General features: G+C 42.0%; 1 protein-coding gene across 2 annotated transcripts in view; it reads left to right on the forward strand.

Moving 5' to 3' along the window:
• Positions 1–15,638, forward strand: part of STARD13 (StAR related lipid transfer domain containing 13) — a 134,281-nt gene that overhangs the window by 22,373 nt on the left and 96,270 nt on the right. The window contains exon 1 of one of the 2 annotated variants that reach the window (XM_035115923.2): positions 1,918–2,419. The exons of the other annotated variant lie outside the window; for it this stretch is intronic. Coding sequence (XP_034971814.1) covers positions 2,254–2,419 — 166 coding nt within the window. The 5' untranslated portion in view covers positions 1,918–2,253. Of the gene's footprint in view, positions 1–1,917; positions 2,420–15,638 lie in introns of those variants that run through there. 2 annotated transcript variants of the gene reach the window in all.

Below are 15,638 nucleotides of genomic sequence, written 5' to 3' on the forward strand. Positions count from 1 at the left end.
GCGCGCCCTGAGTAACGCGATCCCAGGGGCGCCATCGCCGTTGCCCACCCCGCCCCTGCGCACGGTGCGCCCCGCCCCAAAATGCGATGCTACGTCACTGCGCACAATGCACTCCGCCTCCAGAATGCGCGCCACGTCACTGGGGGCAGCGCGCCTGCTCTCCGCCCCCGGTGGCGGAGCATGAAGCTCTGCCGCTGAGACCAACTAAGTTTGTTCTTGGTATAAGCTTTCGACAACTTTTAAATATATATGTCGACTGTGTCAGACCAACATGGCTACCTACCTGAATGATGATGATTAGTTTCAGTTGATTTATTGGTTTATTTATAGTCTGTATAATATGTTGTATTTTTAAAATGTTTGATATTTTATTATGTTTTTATTTATGCTGCAAGCCACCCAGAGTGGCTGGGGAAACCCAGCCAGATGGGTGGAATATAAATAATAAAATTATTTCTTCTTCTTCTTCTTCTTCTTCTTCTTCTTCTTCTTCTTCTTCTTCTTCTTCTTCTTCTTCTTCTTCTTATTATTGGGGCTGTGAGACAACCCTGTCAGAAATCCTAAAGAGAAGCTGCTAGTCAGCATAGACAGTACTGAGCTAAATGGACCAATGGCCTGGCTGAGTTTCCTATTTTCCTGTGTGTATATATTGCTTTTTAAAGAATAGCCACACACTGAAAATTTCTCAAATGAAAATATCACATCAGTCTCCTCTGCAGAATAAAGTAAACATTGTGCTTTGTAAAACTAAATGGATGATTGTTTAGTCCAATGGGCTTTGACTGGTGACCTGAGATCCAGTCTGAAGTCTCAGCCTGATTTAAGATGCATCCCAACAGCAACACTACCACCATATAAATATATGATTTTTAAAAATTAAGAAATGGGCCCTCAAATGCATGTTAGGTTAAAGGGTGCTATATCAGGCTGTCAGTATTTTGTGGGAGGGATTCAAGCACACATTGGGAAATTTAGGTTTGCAAAATTAAAGTGGATCAAGTGTTTTGCACCTTAGTGCACTAAAACCTCCTTTAAAAAGAAGCACCCTTTTGGCGATAAGGAAAGCAATGGGAAAAAGCGATGGGAAAAATGCACTGAGAAGTATGAAATGAAGAAATCGTTAATGGGGAAATGTGCAAGCAAATCAGAACGATTAAAGCCGGCTATAAATTAACCTCCATGTAAGTGTTCTGCAAGCATATCAGGATAAATGCTCAATAAATAGATCCTCCTGGCTTAGCTTGAAAAGACAGTGGACAAACCCAAAATTGGCAATATGAGTACATATTGTTGGGATGCTAGATAACTCTTTCCAGTGGTTTCATTTCATTACTGAATATTTTTTTAAAGGATTCTGATGTGCAAAGGCTTCCTGGACTATTTAGATTCAATTGGATGACAAGACCAAATTCTCGAGGGCTTTTGTACTCATAGTAACCAGAAGCATCTTTCTTGTAAGACAAAGCCCCGCATGAGTCATTGCAGGAGTGATGGGGGGGGGGGGAAGAATCACCCTCACCCTTTGTTAGAAAAGAGCAGTGATATGAATCTATCCTGTTAGAATGCTTTAAGGGATTGCTCAGCTTCACTTTTTCCTCCCCCTCCTACTTGTGCCGCTAAAGAGTTTCCTTTACTCTGCTTCTCCATAGTTTTAAGAAAAAGTTCCAGAACTCTGTATCCCACAGTTTAAAACAAACTCCAGTGTCAAGGAAGGAAGTTCTTGTATCCTCAGCATAGAGAAGAGGGCATCTTAGACCTGAGTCTGTGAGGCAGAGAAAAAAATCTGGGCTCCTGCGCGCTTCAGATGGTTGCAACATGAAATCTCAATCTCTCTCTCTCTCTCTCTCTCTCTCTCTCTCTCTCTCTCTCTCTCTCTCTCTCTCTCTCTCTCTCTCTCTCTCTCTCCTTTCTTTAAACTTTCCTATCATCATCATTGCTTAGTCAGCTCCAAGGCTCTTCGCTTCCAGTGTTTATGTGGGGCTGCGAATGCTTGAATAGCCTTCACTTTCCTCTGCGAGGCACGCTGTGTACTTTCACATTCTTTCCTTTGACTGATTGGCCCTTTCCGATCATGTGAGGGAAGCTGGAATCCTGAATTGTAGCTTTTGGCACTCCTCCTTTTTCTCTTTCTCTCTCTTTTAAAAAAAACGCTTGTGCTTTCCAACTTCTTGCCCTCTCTTCTCTCAGTGCTCCAGTTGAGATCTGGGATTTAAGAGTTGTTGTTTTCCTTTTAAAAAAAACGTGAGGGCAGAGATGTTGAGGCAGGTGCCCGGCACTTCAGGCTGCTACTGTGTGAATGCCGTGTCAACAGAAGGCCAAGAGATGTGCTTGCGTTTTGATCAGGCTGCAAGACGCTCTTCTCCGTACAGGATAAGTAGGATCCTAGCGCGCCATCAGCTCCTGACTAAAATTCAACAAGGTGAGTCACTTGGGCTGCCTTAGGCTCTTAACTATAACTCCTTGCTGAAAGAATGCCTTCCGGTCAGTTTTCTTCACCTTAAAGTCGTTTGGTCAATAGCTCTGATTGTGCTGTTTACTCAGCATTACTACAGTACTGACATTTAAATAAGGAAAAGAAATAAATAACCCGAATGACAGTATTTAGCTGCACTGTAGTTATCCATTTGCAAGCGTGCAGCCATGCAGGTAGTGTGAAAAAGGACTTAGCTGCCCAGCCACTTAATCATAAACTTCCACATTCCATACATGCTCCATTCACCTTCTTAGCTCCTTGGACCAGGTTTTTCCATGTAGGATTCTGCTAGATCTCAGTCGATACAATATACCGATTGTACTATAAATCTGCTGTCTGCTATTAAACATTATTTAAGTGCTCTTGTGCTGTACGTACTTGCGGAGAGACGTAAGCCATGTATGACCAAATGTTTCCCATAAGGCTATGGAGTAACCACTAGTGTTTGTCTTTAAAATTTATGTTCATTGAATTTTTAATTTATGCCCACCCTACCCCACTTCTATAATGTAGAGTGAGTAACAGAAATAGATAGGTCCTTGTCCTCAAAGGGTTCACAAGCAGATATCACGTAGGATATTCATTTTGAGAAAGTTTATAGGCCTACGCAAACAGTCTCCTTGGGCATATCCGTTTCTTCCTCCTCCCTGTGTAAAATATGAGGGCTGAACGGATGCAGGATCACTCCCCCCAATGTATAGTTTTGGTTCATCTGTATGTGCTTTTAATTGAAGTGATGCTTACCGTGTTTCTCATATTATAAGACACGTCTTATATTTATTTTTTCCTCAAAAAAACACACTATGGCTTATTTTCAAGGGATGTCTTATTTTTTTCCTCCTCCTCCTGCCGCGGCCGGCATTGCTGCTGCGCCTATCACTATGTCAAAAAGTTACGTAGAAGATCAACAAAGAGAATACTACCAAGTGCTATGGACTTCCAACTTATATTTAGGAAACTGGGGAAAACAATGCTCCTTAAGGGAACGATGGCTCATTTTAGTTCACTCATAGCACCTGCATTGCATCGAGGGAGCCAGCTGAGCTGAATAGCAATATCAGAGTTCCGGTCATGAGAATATATAGTGCCAGAGTTTAATATGTGGATTTCTGCTTTCCTAGATAAGTGCTTTCACCACTTATACCTGCTTCATATTTACTGTATATTCCTGCATATAAGACTACTTTTTAACCCAGGAAAATCTTCTCAAAAGTTGGGGGTCGTCTTATACGCCAGGTGGTATTTCTTACACGGCGAGTATATCCCAAACTCTAAATTTTAATTGGAAAAGTTGGGGGATCGTCTTATACGCCCAGTTGTCTTATATGCCAGAATATACGGTACTTGGAAGTAAGTACCACTGAGTTCACTGGTGTTTACTCCCGTATCCAGGATCACAGGGCTGCTGGCTTAAATTATTATCTCTGCTTGGTTACTGTTGAGCTGTGGGTAAAGGATATGTTGATGGAAATCCTATCACATTTATAAAGGAACAATGCATATTTCAACAACAAGCATTTGATGAATGAGATTATTCCCTTGGCAATTAGGCAAACTCTGTTGTTTGCAATATGGTTTCAGGAACCGGTGATGTTTGGAGGATACTGGTCCTAGCCGTGGCTCCGATTTCAGGAAGGATATTATGTCATGCCGTATTACCTTGTGCACAATCTTGATTGAAAGAAAAAGAGCAAAATTTTCCCTTTGGGTTTGTTTAAAACAAAAAGCACACAGTATTTAATTAAATACACATTTCCAGGTGATGACGTGTGCTGGGGAAAAAAGGTTTGTAAAACTTCAGGGAATATACGAGGCCTATGCCTTAGAATTCTTTTTAAGCATCTTCCTATAATTTTGGAAGCTGTGTTTATGAATGCCCAGAATGAAATGCTGAAAAAGCAGAGCTTTGTTCCTAACCTTCAAAAATCTATTGGGCAGTGTCCAGAGAAATAGTTCCGTTAGTGCAAGTATTTCTTATTGCACATTCCTCCCCTCTCCCTGTGCTTCCTCTAAATCTGTTCTGGGGTTGCTGCTGCAGTGTGGGCTTTGGTATATGCCCAGCAATGTCAGTCTCTGACACCCTTGCCTAAACATTCCCTTTGAGATTGTTAGAGGGACTCAGGTGTAATTTTCAGCCTAAATAATCGCACAGAATCTTTTCTAGCATGTGTGCCTCAAACCTATATTTCCTCTGGGCTTCTGCTGCTCTTATCTGCTTCTGTGTAAAGTAGATGGTTTGATATTTGTGAAGATACAAGAGGGTATATCACAATGCATGCACAAGAATTGGTGGCTGTCAGCTTTCACTGGTGTATCTATGATGTTTTGAATATACCCCCCTCAAAATTGGCATTGTTCCCATTTACCATGTTTATATTTGCCTAAGGTAATTTCAGACATTCACCTTAACAGATCCACAAGACATGAGGTACTGCCATATATATGGGTTGCCCAGCCCAGTAATGTACCTTAACTATTGACCGCTCTCCAGGGCTTCAGCAGAAATATTTCCCAATCTTGTTTCTTGAGAATATAGCTGAAATTGCATTTATGGCCCTTATGCATGGCTAGTTTTAGCCCCTATAAGAGGAAAGGGACTGTCTGCACTTTTTATGTTTAATACCTTTAACAATGATGGTTATTGGGGCAGGGAGAACTGTAATTGCTTATTCCTATATTCAAAATTTTTTAAAAAAGAATTAACTTATAGAAGAGCATGAAAGGAAAGCTCCTTATCCCACTATCACCTTTCATACACCTGCACTGCTTACAAAGGTTTTTTTGAAGGGTTAGGGGGCTGCTGGGCAGAGAAGAGGGACATAATTTTTTTCTTCCATTAACTTCTTAAAGGCAACATAACTTAGGATCCTAAGTGGAAATTTGAGGTGCTTCTTCTATCCCCCAGCAGTGTCCTACATTGCTCAGGAAGCTATTGACCAGGCATAGGCAAACTCGGCCCTCCAGATGTTTTGGGACTACAATTCCCATCATCCCTGACCACTGGTCCTGTTAGCTGGGGATGATGGGAGTTGTAGGCCAAAAACATCTGGAGGGCTGAGTGTACCTATGCCTGCTATTGACCTTTTTTCCCAATGGGGTGCAAGAAGCTGCAGAGTAGTGGAGGTGGCAGGAAACTCCCCCCCCCAATAAGCTTCCATAATTTTAATTTTTGTTAGCATCCACGGATATTTTAAGATAGTGCTGAATGTCAAGTAATGTTGAGGTTCAAGCACACTGTCAACACACGACTCCACTTGCATCTTGCTGAAGCTCTTTGAAGCACTATGCTGACCCTTTTAATTATTTGTGTAGTTGTGGCATTTATCTAACCCATTTCGTAAGGTCAAAGCAGTTTACATAAAAAACAAACAAACAAGATTTCAAAATTACATACAAACCCAAAGCAGAATGGCTTGTATCCAAAGACATAATTTCATGAGTGGAAAGACGCTTTTGCCTGCGTATGGTAGCCTCACCAAATTCTTCAGATTTCCTCATTCCTCTGTGTCCCCCTTGTGCTACCCCATTTTGCAGAAGCAGCTATTGAAAAAAAACATTGCACTCAGGGGGAGGAGCCAGGAAGCCTCCATTGCACATCTGGGGTGTCACTCAGTCTCTACAGCCAACCCACCAATCAACAGCACTTCATTTTCAAAGAATATCCACAGAACATTCCACAGCCTACCAAGAAAAACTATAGTTCATGGCCAAGTTCTTTGGAGAACAACTTAGTTTTGTACCCTCTGGAATGTCATTGGGGAGAGAGACAGTTTATGGTGTCCTTCAAGAAGGTCATTCCAGAGCCGCAGGGCAATTGCATTGAAAGTAAATTTTATCCAGCAGTTCTTAACATAGCAATGCAAAAGGAGTATTTTATCACGAAACTCTTGACGTAAAGAGGAAGTCACAGTGTATTTGCTGTGGCTTTAATTCAGCAAAGCGCTAAGCATGTTCTTTAATTCAAGGGTTCTCATATTTTGAAATAGCAAACCTCCTCAAGTTAAGTCAACAGTTTTTCAAGCAACTCTTAATATATCTAAGTTAAAAGAAAGACATACAATTGCTGGGCTGTTCTAGGCTTTGGGAGCTAGTAGATCAAAGAAAAAAGTAAGGTTATGACTGAGCTATCCAAGCCTATGATTTGCTTTCACGTTCTTACAAGAGGCACCTCATAAAAGCAAAGATCTCTGTAATGAGTTTTCTCCACTGAACCTCTGCTTGGTTCTATCTGTGTGTTTGAGAGACTGATTCATTATTTTGAGGAATTTGACATAAATGTAAGAGCCTGCCATATTGGTCCTGAAGAACAGAATACTTACGGTAGAACTACATATTATATCACAGAAGGTAAAGGTAAAGGGACCCCTGACCATTAGGTCCAGTCGTGACCGACTCTGGGGTTGCGCGCTCATCTCGCATTATTGGCCGAGGGAGCCGGCGTATAGCTTCCAGGTCATGTGGCCAGCATGACAAAGCCGCTTCTGGCAAACCAGAGCAGCACATGGAAACGCCGTTTACCTTCCCGCTGTAGCGGTTCCTATTTATCTACTTGCATTTTGACGTGCTTTCGAACTGCTAGGTTGGCAGGAGCTGGGACCAAGCAACGGGAGCTCACCCCGTCACAGGGATTCGAACCGCCGACCTTCTGATCAGCAAGCCCTAGGCTCAGTGGTTTAACCACAGCGCCACCTGGGTCCCTTCATACCACAGAAGACTGACACCCAAATGAAATTCCTGGGTCAAATGTGTTCGCCTTCCCCCACTTCATGTAATATCTCTCACCCTTTCTCAAAACACCAACATGTTCACCATTTACCAATCCCTTATCCTACAAGCAGTTGACAATTTAGTGAAGGGGTGCAAGTTATTGCCGGGCGGAGAAATCAATGTGGGGGATGCTGTTCAGGTAGCAGCCCCCAGGCATTGTTTAATGTATAGTTCAACCTTTAGCTGAGACACAGCCACTAGTAGCTCTTGGAAGAATAGCTGTTTCTAGTTTATGCAAATTTACGGTACTTTAACCAGTGGTTCCCAGACACACCTCGCTTGAAAATTGCTGATGGTCTTAGCAGACTTAATGATTTTCATGTCTGTTGTGACAATTGTAATATGCTGCGCTAGATGCCGTATATTTTTACTGTAGTTGTATTTTCATTGCTTCTTTTATTTCTTACGTGTTGAATTTTACGTGAGAAAAAAACAGTATCGGAAACAAGATTAGCAAATAAAAGATAATTCAATATGAATATTTAATGCGATGGATGTGGGGGTTGTGTCCATCCTGTTCAACTTTTGCATGAACCACCAGGTTCAGAGAATGATGGAGCAACTGCTGATTCTGCTCTTCTTCACAGGCACACTGTGGATCACCTGAATAAAGCTTGGAGACCACTGGTGGTCCACAGATTAGAGTTTGGGAAGCCCTGCCTTAAACATTTATTGGGAAGTGAAAAGGGGAAATAGTTTGTGGAACTCTGATGTTGCAAAGTATTTCTGAGTTCACATCTGATTACTCATAGGATTTGTTTTTTTATAAAGTTTTGGGGGAAAACAATCACAAAGTTAGCAAATTCACAGTTAAAATGAGGAAACATTCTTCACATGTCCCGGCCTGAAGAAAAAAGAGGAAAAAGCAAATACAGATAGATTTTAATGCTTTCTGTCTGTTGGTCACACAGCCCTTCCCAGTATGGTTTGTCTTCTCGATCCGAAGGGGTCATTCACCCACTAGTGTGTAAAAATTAGGTCGGCTGTGGCAGCTCGGGGAATCCCATAGCTATCAATATCTGTGCATCTCTCTCCGAAGCTAAAGATTCCAACATCATGTGCTAGCTTGGGATCTGATCTCTGGGCACGAGAAAAAGTCGCAGCCATAGAATGAGTCCCATCTAGGAAGAGGCAGCAATGTGCCTAGACAGTTCGTGTCAGTTGCAGCAGCTGCTGTAGGGCAAAGGTACAGAAGAGGTTGTCTTGGCAAAGCCCATAAGGACTTTATCAAGGGATAGAGGGAATTGCCTCTGCCCTAGGAACTCCTTATCAGGTGTGGCACTGGGGTGTTCCCTCCCTGGCCCCCCTCCCACTCATTCCACTAGTACACACTTAGCTAGTTAACATACAGTTTTCATAATATGGGTAATTTGACTTTTTCAGTTAAACATTTAGCATTAAGCAATAGTGAAATAAAATCCCAGGCTAAAAATATCATAAAACTATCCTGATTTTAAATAACTAGGTTTGCTTTGACAACTCTTCCTTTACCATGGAGAGCACCTAATATTAAAGGCAATCCTTTTTACCATTGACAACAATATTTCATTGATTATAGCCCTCCCTTCCTCCTGAGTCATTCTGTTGTTTTTTATATATTGGTGGGGTTTGCACGTCCTGAACAAGTTTGTAATATGAGTGACCTGGAGTATTTGTTCAAACAGTGTGTGCAAGGCTGGTGGGGATTCATTAATGATTGCTCATGTTCCCTCAAAAGTAAATAAGGTGGTGGCTGTCAAAAATTCATATTGGGTGAGTCAGAAAATTATGATGACTTTTTAGAGTTTATAGAAATAGACTGTGACTCACTGTATCATTCAGATCTGTGTAGTGCTGTTGGCTCTAAGGAATGAATAGTTCAATTCACACACTGCAAATGGTAACCATCGCTGTTGGAACAATTCTTTTTATTATGCAGACAAATTATAATTAGTACCCCCTTCTTACTTTTTTGGAATATATGCCTTCTTTGCACTTTAAAGAACTGGCACAAAATTGTTCCAAGGACGGGGCTACTGGGACAAATCTTGTGGTGTCAGCGTTTCTGCAATTCCTAAAAATATTTTTGCTGGTTGAGAAGTAGTAGTAGTAGTAGTAGTAGTAGTAGACAACAAGTAACCTCTTTTTGCTATTTCATGCAGTATTTATGGAAGTGGCTGATATGCTACTCTTCCTGTGTTGGCACACATGTGTAGGGTTTGTACTTGGTGAAAAATGCCCCCAAATTTTGATTGAGCCACCATATCATGCTTTGCTTTCTAATTTTATATACCATGATATTTCCACTGAGAGACCAATAGCTTGGCCAAGTGATTCATGTCCTGACAAATTCCAGATTGGACTGTTGCAATTGGACCATGGGACCATTCAGTGAAGAGTGGGCTATAAGTATAGGTAATAAATGTACTCTTCATAATAAGAAAGACCAGTGCCTGTATGCATGAAGGCCATCCTCTTCTGAGTGGTTTTAATGGTAGAACATCTGCTTTGCACACAGGAGATATCAGGTTCATTCCCCAGCATCTCCAGGTAGGGCTGGTACATGAACCTATCTGAAATCCTGTCCAGATATTCTAATTTATAAGTTATGCCCTAACTTATGTGGCTTTGGGGACAGGCCTAGTCACACCACCCAACGACTATTACCAGGTTTGTTCTCATGATGCAAGTAAGGTCTGAAGAGGACCTAGGTCTTTCGTACTTCTTTAGCTACCGGTAGTTGTTACTGCAGTTCTACTTTGAATTGCAAATTCCTTCTAAGCTTCCTTTCTTGGAGATGTTATTCAACAGATTTTATGTTCGTTTCCATTCTCTTTATTGGTGCGAGTCTCTGGTTCTCTTTTAAACAGAAGACCTTTTTGTAACACGCCGCTGCTTAGCCATGCATTCCATTTGACATACATTTGGCTTGAGCCTCTCCTTTTAGTGTTTCCGAATCATCTCAATGCGCCTCAAGGGGTTTGATCTTCCACCCTGTAATTTTTAGTTAACTTTTTAAACATCCAAATTCTATGCATATTTCATTAGAAATTAGATTCCTACTGCATTATGGGCAGTGTGTGTTATAGCATTGCAGGATTGGGCTGGGGATCTTAAATCCAGCGAGGGAGAACTTGTGGGTCTCTAGATGTTGCTGGATGACAACTCCAATCATCCCTGACTATATATTATCTAGGGCTGATGGGAGTTGGAGTCCAACAACGACTGGAGGGGACCACTCATCTCTGTCCTAAGCACTCCTGCTTGGAAATAGGCTCCACTGGAATGAACAAAGACTTTTTGGCGTAAGATGGATTTTTAAGGGGCAGTTTTCAGCCTCCTGGTATACGTAGCTTGCTCTGCAGCAGCAGACAGAAAGGATTAATTCAGTAGTCACCTCTCCCTTTGTTGCTTTTGGACATTGCTTCTGAAAGACACAAGCATTTATCACAGCTAAGACATATTTACAACAGAATGCAATGAGTCAAGAGCACAGAAAGATGGCTTAATACAGGATTTGCAATATTCCTATTGTTATCCCCCCCCCCCCCGGATTACTTTCCACCAACATTGTTTTGAATTTACTCAAGAGAAAAAGGAGTGTGACTCCAGGGATAAGCATTATCACACACTTGAAAAGAATGTGCATGACTCAGTTCAAATGTGTGCGATAACTTTTCAGTTGGGATCTGTTTACAGAATTGGGCTATTTCAATTCTGGAGAAAGTACAGAATGACATTTTGAACTACTGTATATAGGTAGTTACAATTTGCAAGCGATTCTTTATCCACACGAAGAGCAGATTTTACTGATATCAGTGGACTGATTACAGTTTCATATTGTTAAAAATTTGAATTAATTTTTTAGCATTATCCAACTAGCACGGCCAATGGTCAGGGATGATGGGTGCTGTAGTTCAAAACATCTGGAGGGCACCAGGTTGGGGAAGGTAGCTGTGGTATGACACACAGTGCAATTTCACTACAATTGTCTTTGTCATCTGGGTAAGTAGAACCCTTCAGTCTGGAATAGGACAGTTCGCCCTGTGCCTTTCTGTAGTATGTAGTATGTAGGATGTTGTGCGGTTAGAACTTCATCCCTAAGGATAAACAAGTAGTGTTTACACCTTAGTGTATGGAAGCCCCATCCCAAGCTCAAAGGGAACCATGTTTATTCAGAAGCAGGCTGCTTTTTATAGAGTATTTGGGAGGAGGGAGAGGTTAAGAATTACATTTACTAGTAGCCATTCAGCAACTACTCATTTGCAACTTCAAAGACTTTTGTTTTCACTTCCTGAAAAGACGTCTAGAAGGTAATTGAAGAAAATTGAAAAGTCAGAGCTTGGCAACAGGTGAGAAACAACTGTCTGGTTTTGAGCTTTTGCTTATGAAACCTGCCCTGAGGTCATGAATAGCTTCAAAAACATCTGAGGAAAAGCATTCATACTGTTTCAGAGGTGACCAACATTTTCCATGGTTGATAGGAGACATATATATAGGCTAACGGTCTGCTGCCATGATAGGCTGGGTCATATGTCAAAAGAAGCCTAAATTTCAAAGCTAGCATGGGAGAGTGGTGAGACTGTTGGTTGTGGCTAGTGCTATTTTTCTAGAAAGAGCCAGAACTCGCCATGAACACCTGCCTCATTCTCCTCTTAGAATGGAAATGGCGCCCACCTGAGAGGTGCCAGAAACTGAGTTCTGGTGAGTTCCGGCTGGGGAAAAAAGCCCTGGTTGTGGTTATGGAAAATCTACAAACGTGCAGTGCAATCTTAAGTTAGCTAGAAGTGAGTTCCACTTGGGAAGGGACATACTCCTAGATACATGTGTATAGGCTTGCAGCATCAAGTGCTATTAGACCAGGGGTTGGCAAAAATGTTTGGTCGCGGGCCGGTGCACTGTCCCTCAGACCTTGTGCTGGAGAAGCGGCACCGGGGGCGGAGAGCTAGAAGAAGAGGCGAGGGGGGTAAGTAGTCCTCCTCCCCAGCCCCAGCGGCTGCTTCTCATGGGTAGGCAGAGCGAGCTCGTCCGCTTCGCTCTCTGGCCCACAGGAGCACCAGGGCGGCGGCGGAGGGAAGATGAGCGGCGCGAACGGGCTGGCTCCAGAGAGGGACTGCTTAAAATGGCGCTCAGCCCAGCCCTTTTCCTCCTCTAGGCAGGGTGGGGAAAAGCCAGGAGGGAGGGAGGAGGTGCCACACAGTGTGTGTGAGGGGGGTGGGAAATGGAATGGCACAAAAAAAATGGTGCAGCCCGAACAAACAGAACCCCCACACCAATCCATGGACAGTCCGTGGGCCTGATCTGGCCTGCGGGCCTTAGTTTGCCGACCCCTGAATTAGACTGTGTGCATTTAATTGAAGACAGCAACCGTCGTTGGTAGCATTTGTTACAGATTTCCTAGATGCAAAGATTCAAGTTTGGGGTTAAGTGTTCTTTGGTGAGAGAACCCCAACAGGGATTAAAAAACACGAAATATGCAGCAAAGTAAAGGATGGAAATATAAACTGCCAGACTGTTAACATGTGTGTGAGTTCCAAAACTTCTTCCCCTAGCATAGGAAAAAGACCACATGTTTGGTAAGTTAAAATTGGTTCACTTACAAACTCTTCAAAGGTCAGATTCATTTGCTTTTCCATATAGCATTCGGAAAAAGTTGCACAGGCAGTAAAACATGGTTTAGTTGCAAAGTGGTGAAAGTTCCTAAATTATTGGTATAGTAACACAAGAGTGGCTTGTGAGAAATTGAGTTCATCAGGTAATCTGGGAGAGAACAACAGGCCTGATTACCTATTTCTTCCCAAGGTAAGGGAAGTGGATATAGCTAAGCCTAGCAGGACAGTTTATTCCATGGTATTAACCCCTTCATGCATTAATCATACTTAAGCATGTTGGTTACGGTACAGTATATGAAAAGGCTCGGGGAAGAAATTACCTCATAATGTCTTCCTTGGACTTTATTTGAAATGCAGGCAACTAGGAAGGCTACACAATACAGACCGTGAAAGAAATGGTTTGTAGAATGAAAGTCATTCGAGCACTTCTTAAATTTAGCATCGATCAGGGGGTAAAACCATACAAATTATCACTTGCAATTCATTCTTTCACACATTTACACCTGATATGAGGGAAGATCCTTTTTTGCCACTAAAAAGGATGATATAGGTAGCCGAGCTACTGTGGGATGAGATCACTACTGGATATTTTGGTTATCCCTGTATAGAATGGCACCATATTCCAAGCCAGATACCTGTTCCATCTAAATCAATATTGTCTACATCAGGGGCGACCTTTTTCTTCCTGTTGAGAGGCACATTGCTTCAAATATAATCTGTTGTTGGCTGCACACCCAGTGGACCCAGAGTCAAAAGGGCATTCATTGCGTTGGAGCCAGAAGTGAGTGATGCCCCCATTCTCTATTTCAGCCCATCCCATTTTCTCTCTCCTTTTCTACTACCACCTTTCCTTCAGTTCCCCCCCCCCCTCTTTGCCATCATCCACATGAAGTTAGGTCAAGGGCCAACGGCCACATGGGATTCTAGAGCCATACCTCACCTCTTCCCACCAAAATAGTTCACACTGAAAACAGAACTTGAGGCAGGAGTCTTTTACTAACCCTGATTGGAGATGTCAGGAATTGAACCAGGAATTCATGCAAGGGGGATGCTCTGCAACTGAGAAGGGCTTCTAGATTGTTGGCCAAGTAAAGGCTTCATCATCCAAGTGATGAACTTGGCCCGACTTCACTCAGTAATAAAATTCCACACACCAAGTGAATGGAGAAAGAGGGAAGAATCAAGCCCCCTTTGCTGCTCATGCAATGCACAGTGTCCCATCTGTTTAAGAAATAATGAAGTATTCATAAGACTCCCTATTCTGAAGCAAAGAAATTTCCTGTGACATTTTAAACCCCTTTTGTATGCGACCATTTTTAGATATTTGTGCTCCCAGTCATCTTGTGTGCATGTGGTTTTGGGTTTTTTAGCTGAATTGAGTATTATGAGCTCAGCTCACAGTCCAATAATGGCAGAGTTATTTGCTGAAAGTCTTTTTTATATCAGATTGTTTAATAGTTTGATGCTCAGGTCATCGGTGTTATCCTCTGAGGGAAGAAATGAATTATTACAGACATTGAAGTGCTATAGTAGAAAATTATCCTGCTTTTAAAATGTGTGTGTACGAAATGATCTTCCTTTTCCAGGGATAATAATAACAAGGCAGCATTCTACTTCCTGACATAAGCGGCTGAGTTATTTATCCTAGTGAGTGAACAGAAATATCACTGAATAAAACTGGAAGCCAGCTCTTCCATAAAGTACTTTGGAATTTTCAAAAACTGTCCTAATGCAGATGTGTAGCCAAGATGTGGCAGTTATGTCTGTGGATTTCTATTGACCTCATTTTGTAGGTACAAATCAAGAGTTCCTTGCTTCCATTTCTGAATGAGTCCTGAAGATTGTGAATAGTTACTGGAGCTGTGTTAGGAGGTGGCTGCAAATTGACAAAAATGTTCATGTTGAGTTCCGTTCAATTGATAGCCATACTCTGTGGTCGATATGCTGCCTCTCTCTCCTTATTTCACTTTAAATTGAACCCTTCTAGATGTCCCTTGGACTTTTCACCAGGTAGGTGGCAGTGTTAGAAACTCAGATATATAAACTAGGCGCCAAATGGCTTCTTAAACCAAAGTTGCAGTTGCCAGAATGAAATGTCTAGTTGCCATATTTGGCCAACATTGCTCTAAAGTCCTATTTTTCAAATGATTCACTGACTGTGATTGATTCTCAGCTAAATATCTGGCTAGTTCAGATGACAACCATGAGCTAGGTTAAGAAGAAAAGTCACTTTATCCAGGCACAGTCTACATGTATAATGCCCTATTTCGACCTCTTTTTCTTAACGGTGACTGCTCAGGCTGCACAGAAAAGCATTGTGCTTCCTGAACTTCATTGGTTGTGCAGATAAAAGATAACTGATAGAATTCTACAGGATGTGGTATTAGTGTGTGAAAACAGTCCAGAACCAATGAGAACCAGATGGTGGAGATGTCAGGCGCCATCCTGTCACCCAGGCATCTTCACTTAATCACAAGTGGTTGAAAGCCAGGTGCAAAATGCGCCTGGCACCTGGCTAATTTCGAACACTGGTAGGTGGTACAAGGAAGTGGGATGCACCCAAGTATTCTAGTTTTCTTAAATATGTGTTAGAATGTTAGTGGCAAAATAGGTTCATTTAGTCATGAGTATGAACTATTCTGAAATTAGATGAATCCATGTTATGTTCCTGCTTGGCAGGGGGTTGGACTGGATGGCCCTTGTGGTCTCTTCCAACTCTATGATTCTATGATTCCTTGTACCTATTTATTATATTGCAGCAAAATATTCCAAACATAAATATTGTCACTGGAATTGTAGTCCAGTGA

This window comes from Zootoca vivipara, chromosome 4, assembly GCF_963506605.1.
Source record: "Zootoca vivipara chromosome 4, rZooViv1.1, whole genome shotgun sequence".
Classification (NCBI taxonomy): Eukaryota; Metazoa; Chordata; class Lepidosauria; order Squamata; family Lacertidae; genus Zootoca; species Zootoca vivipara.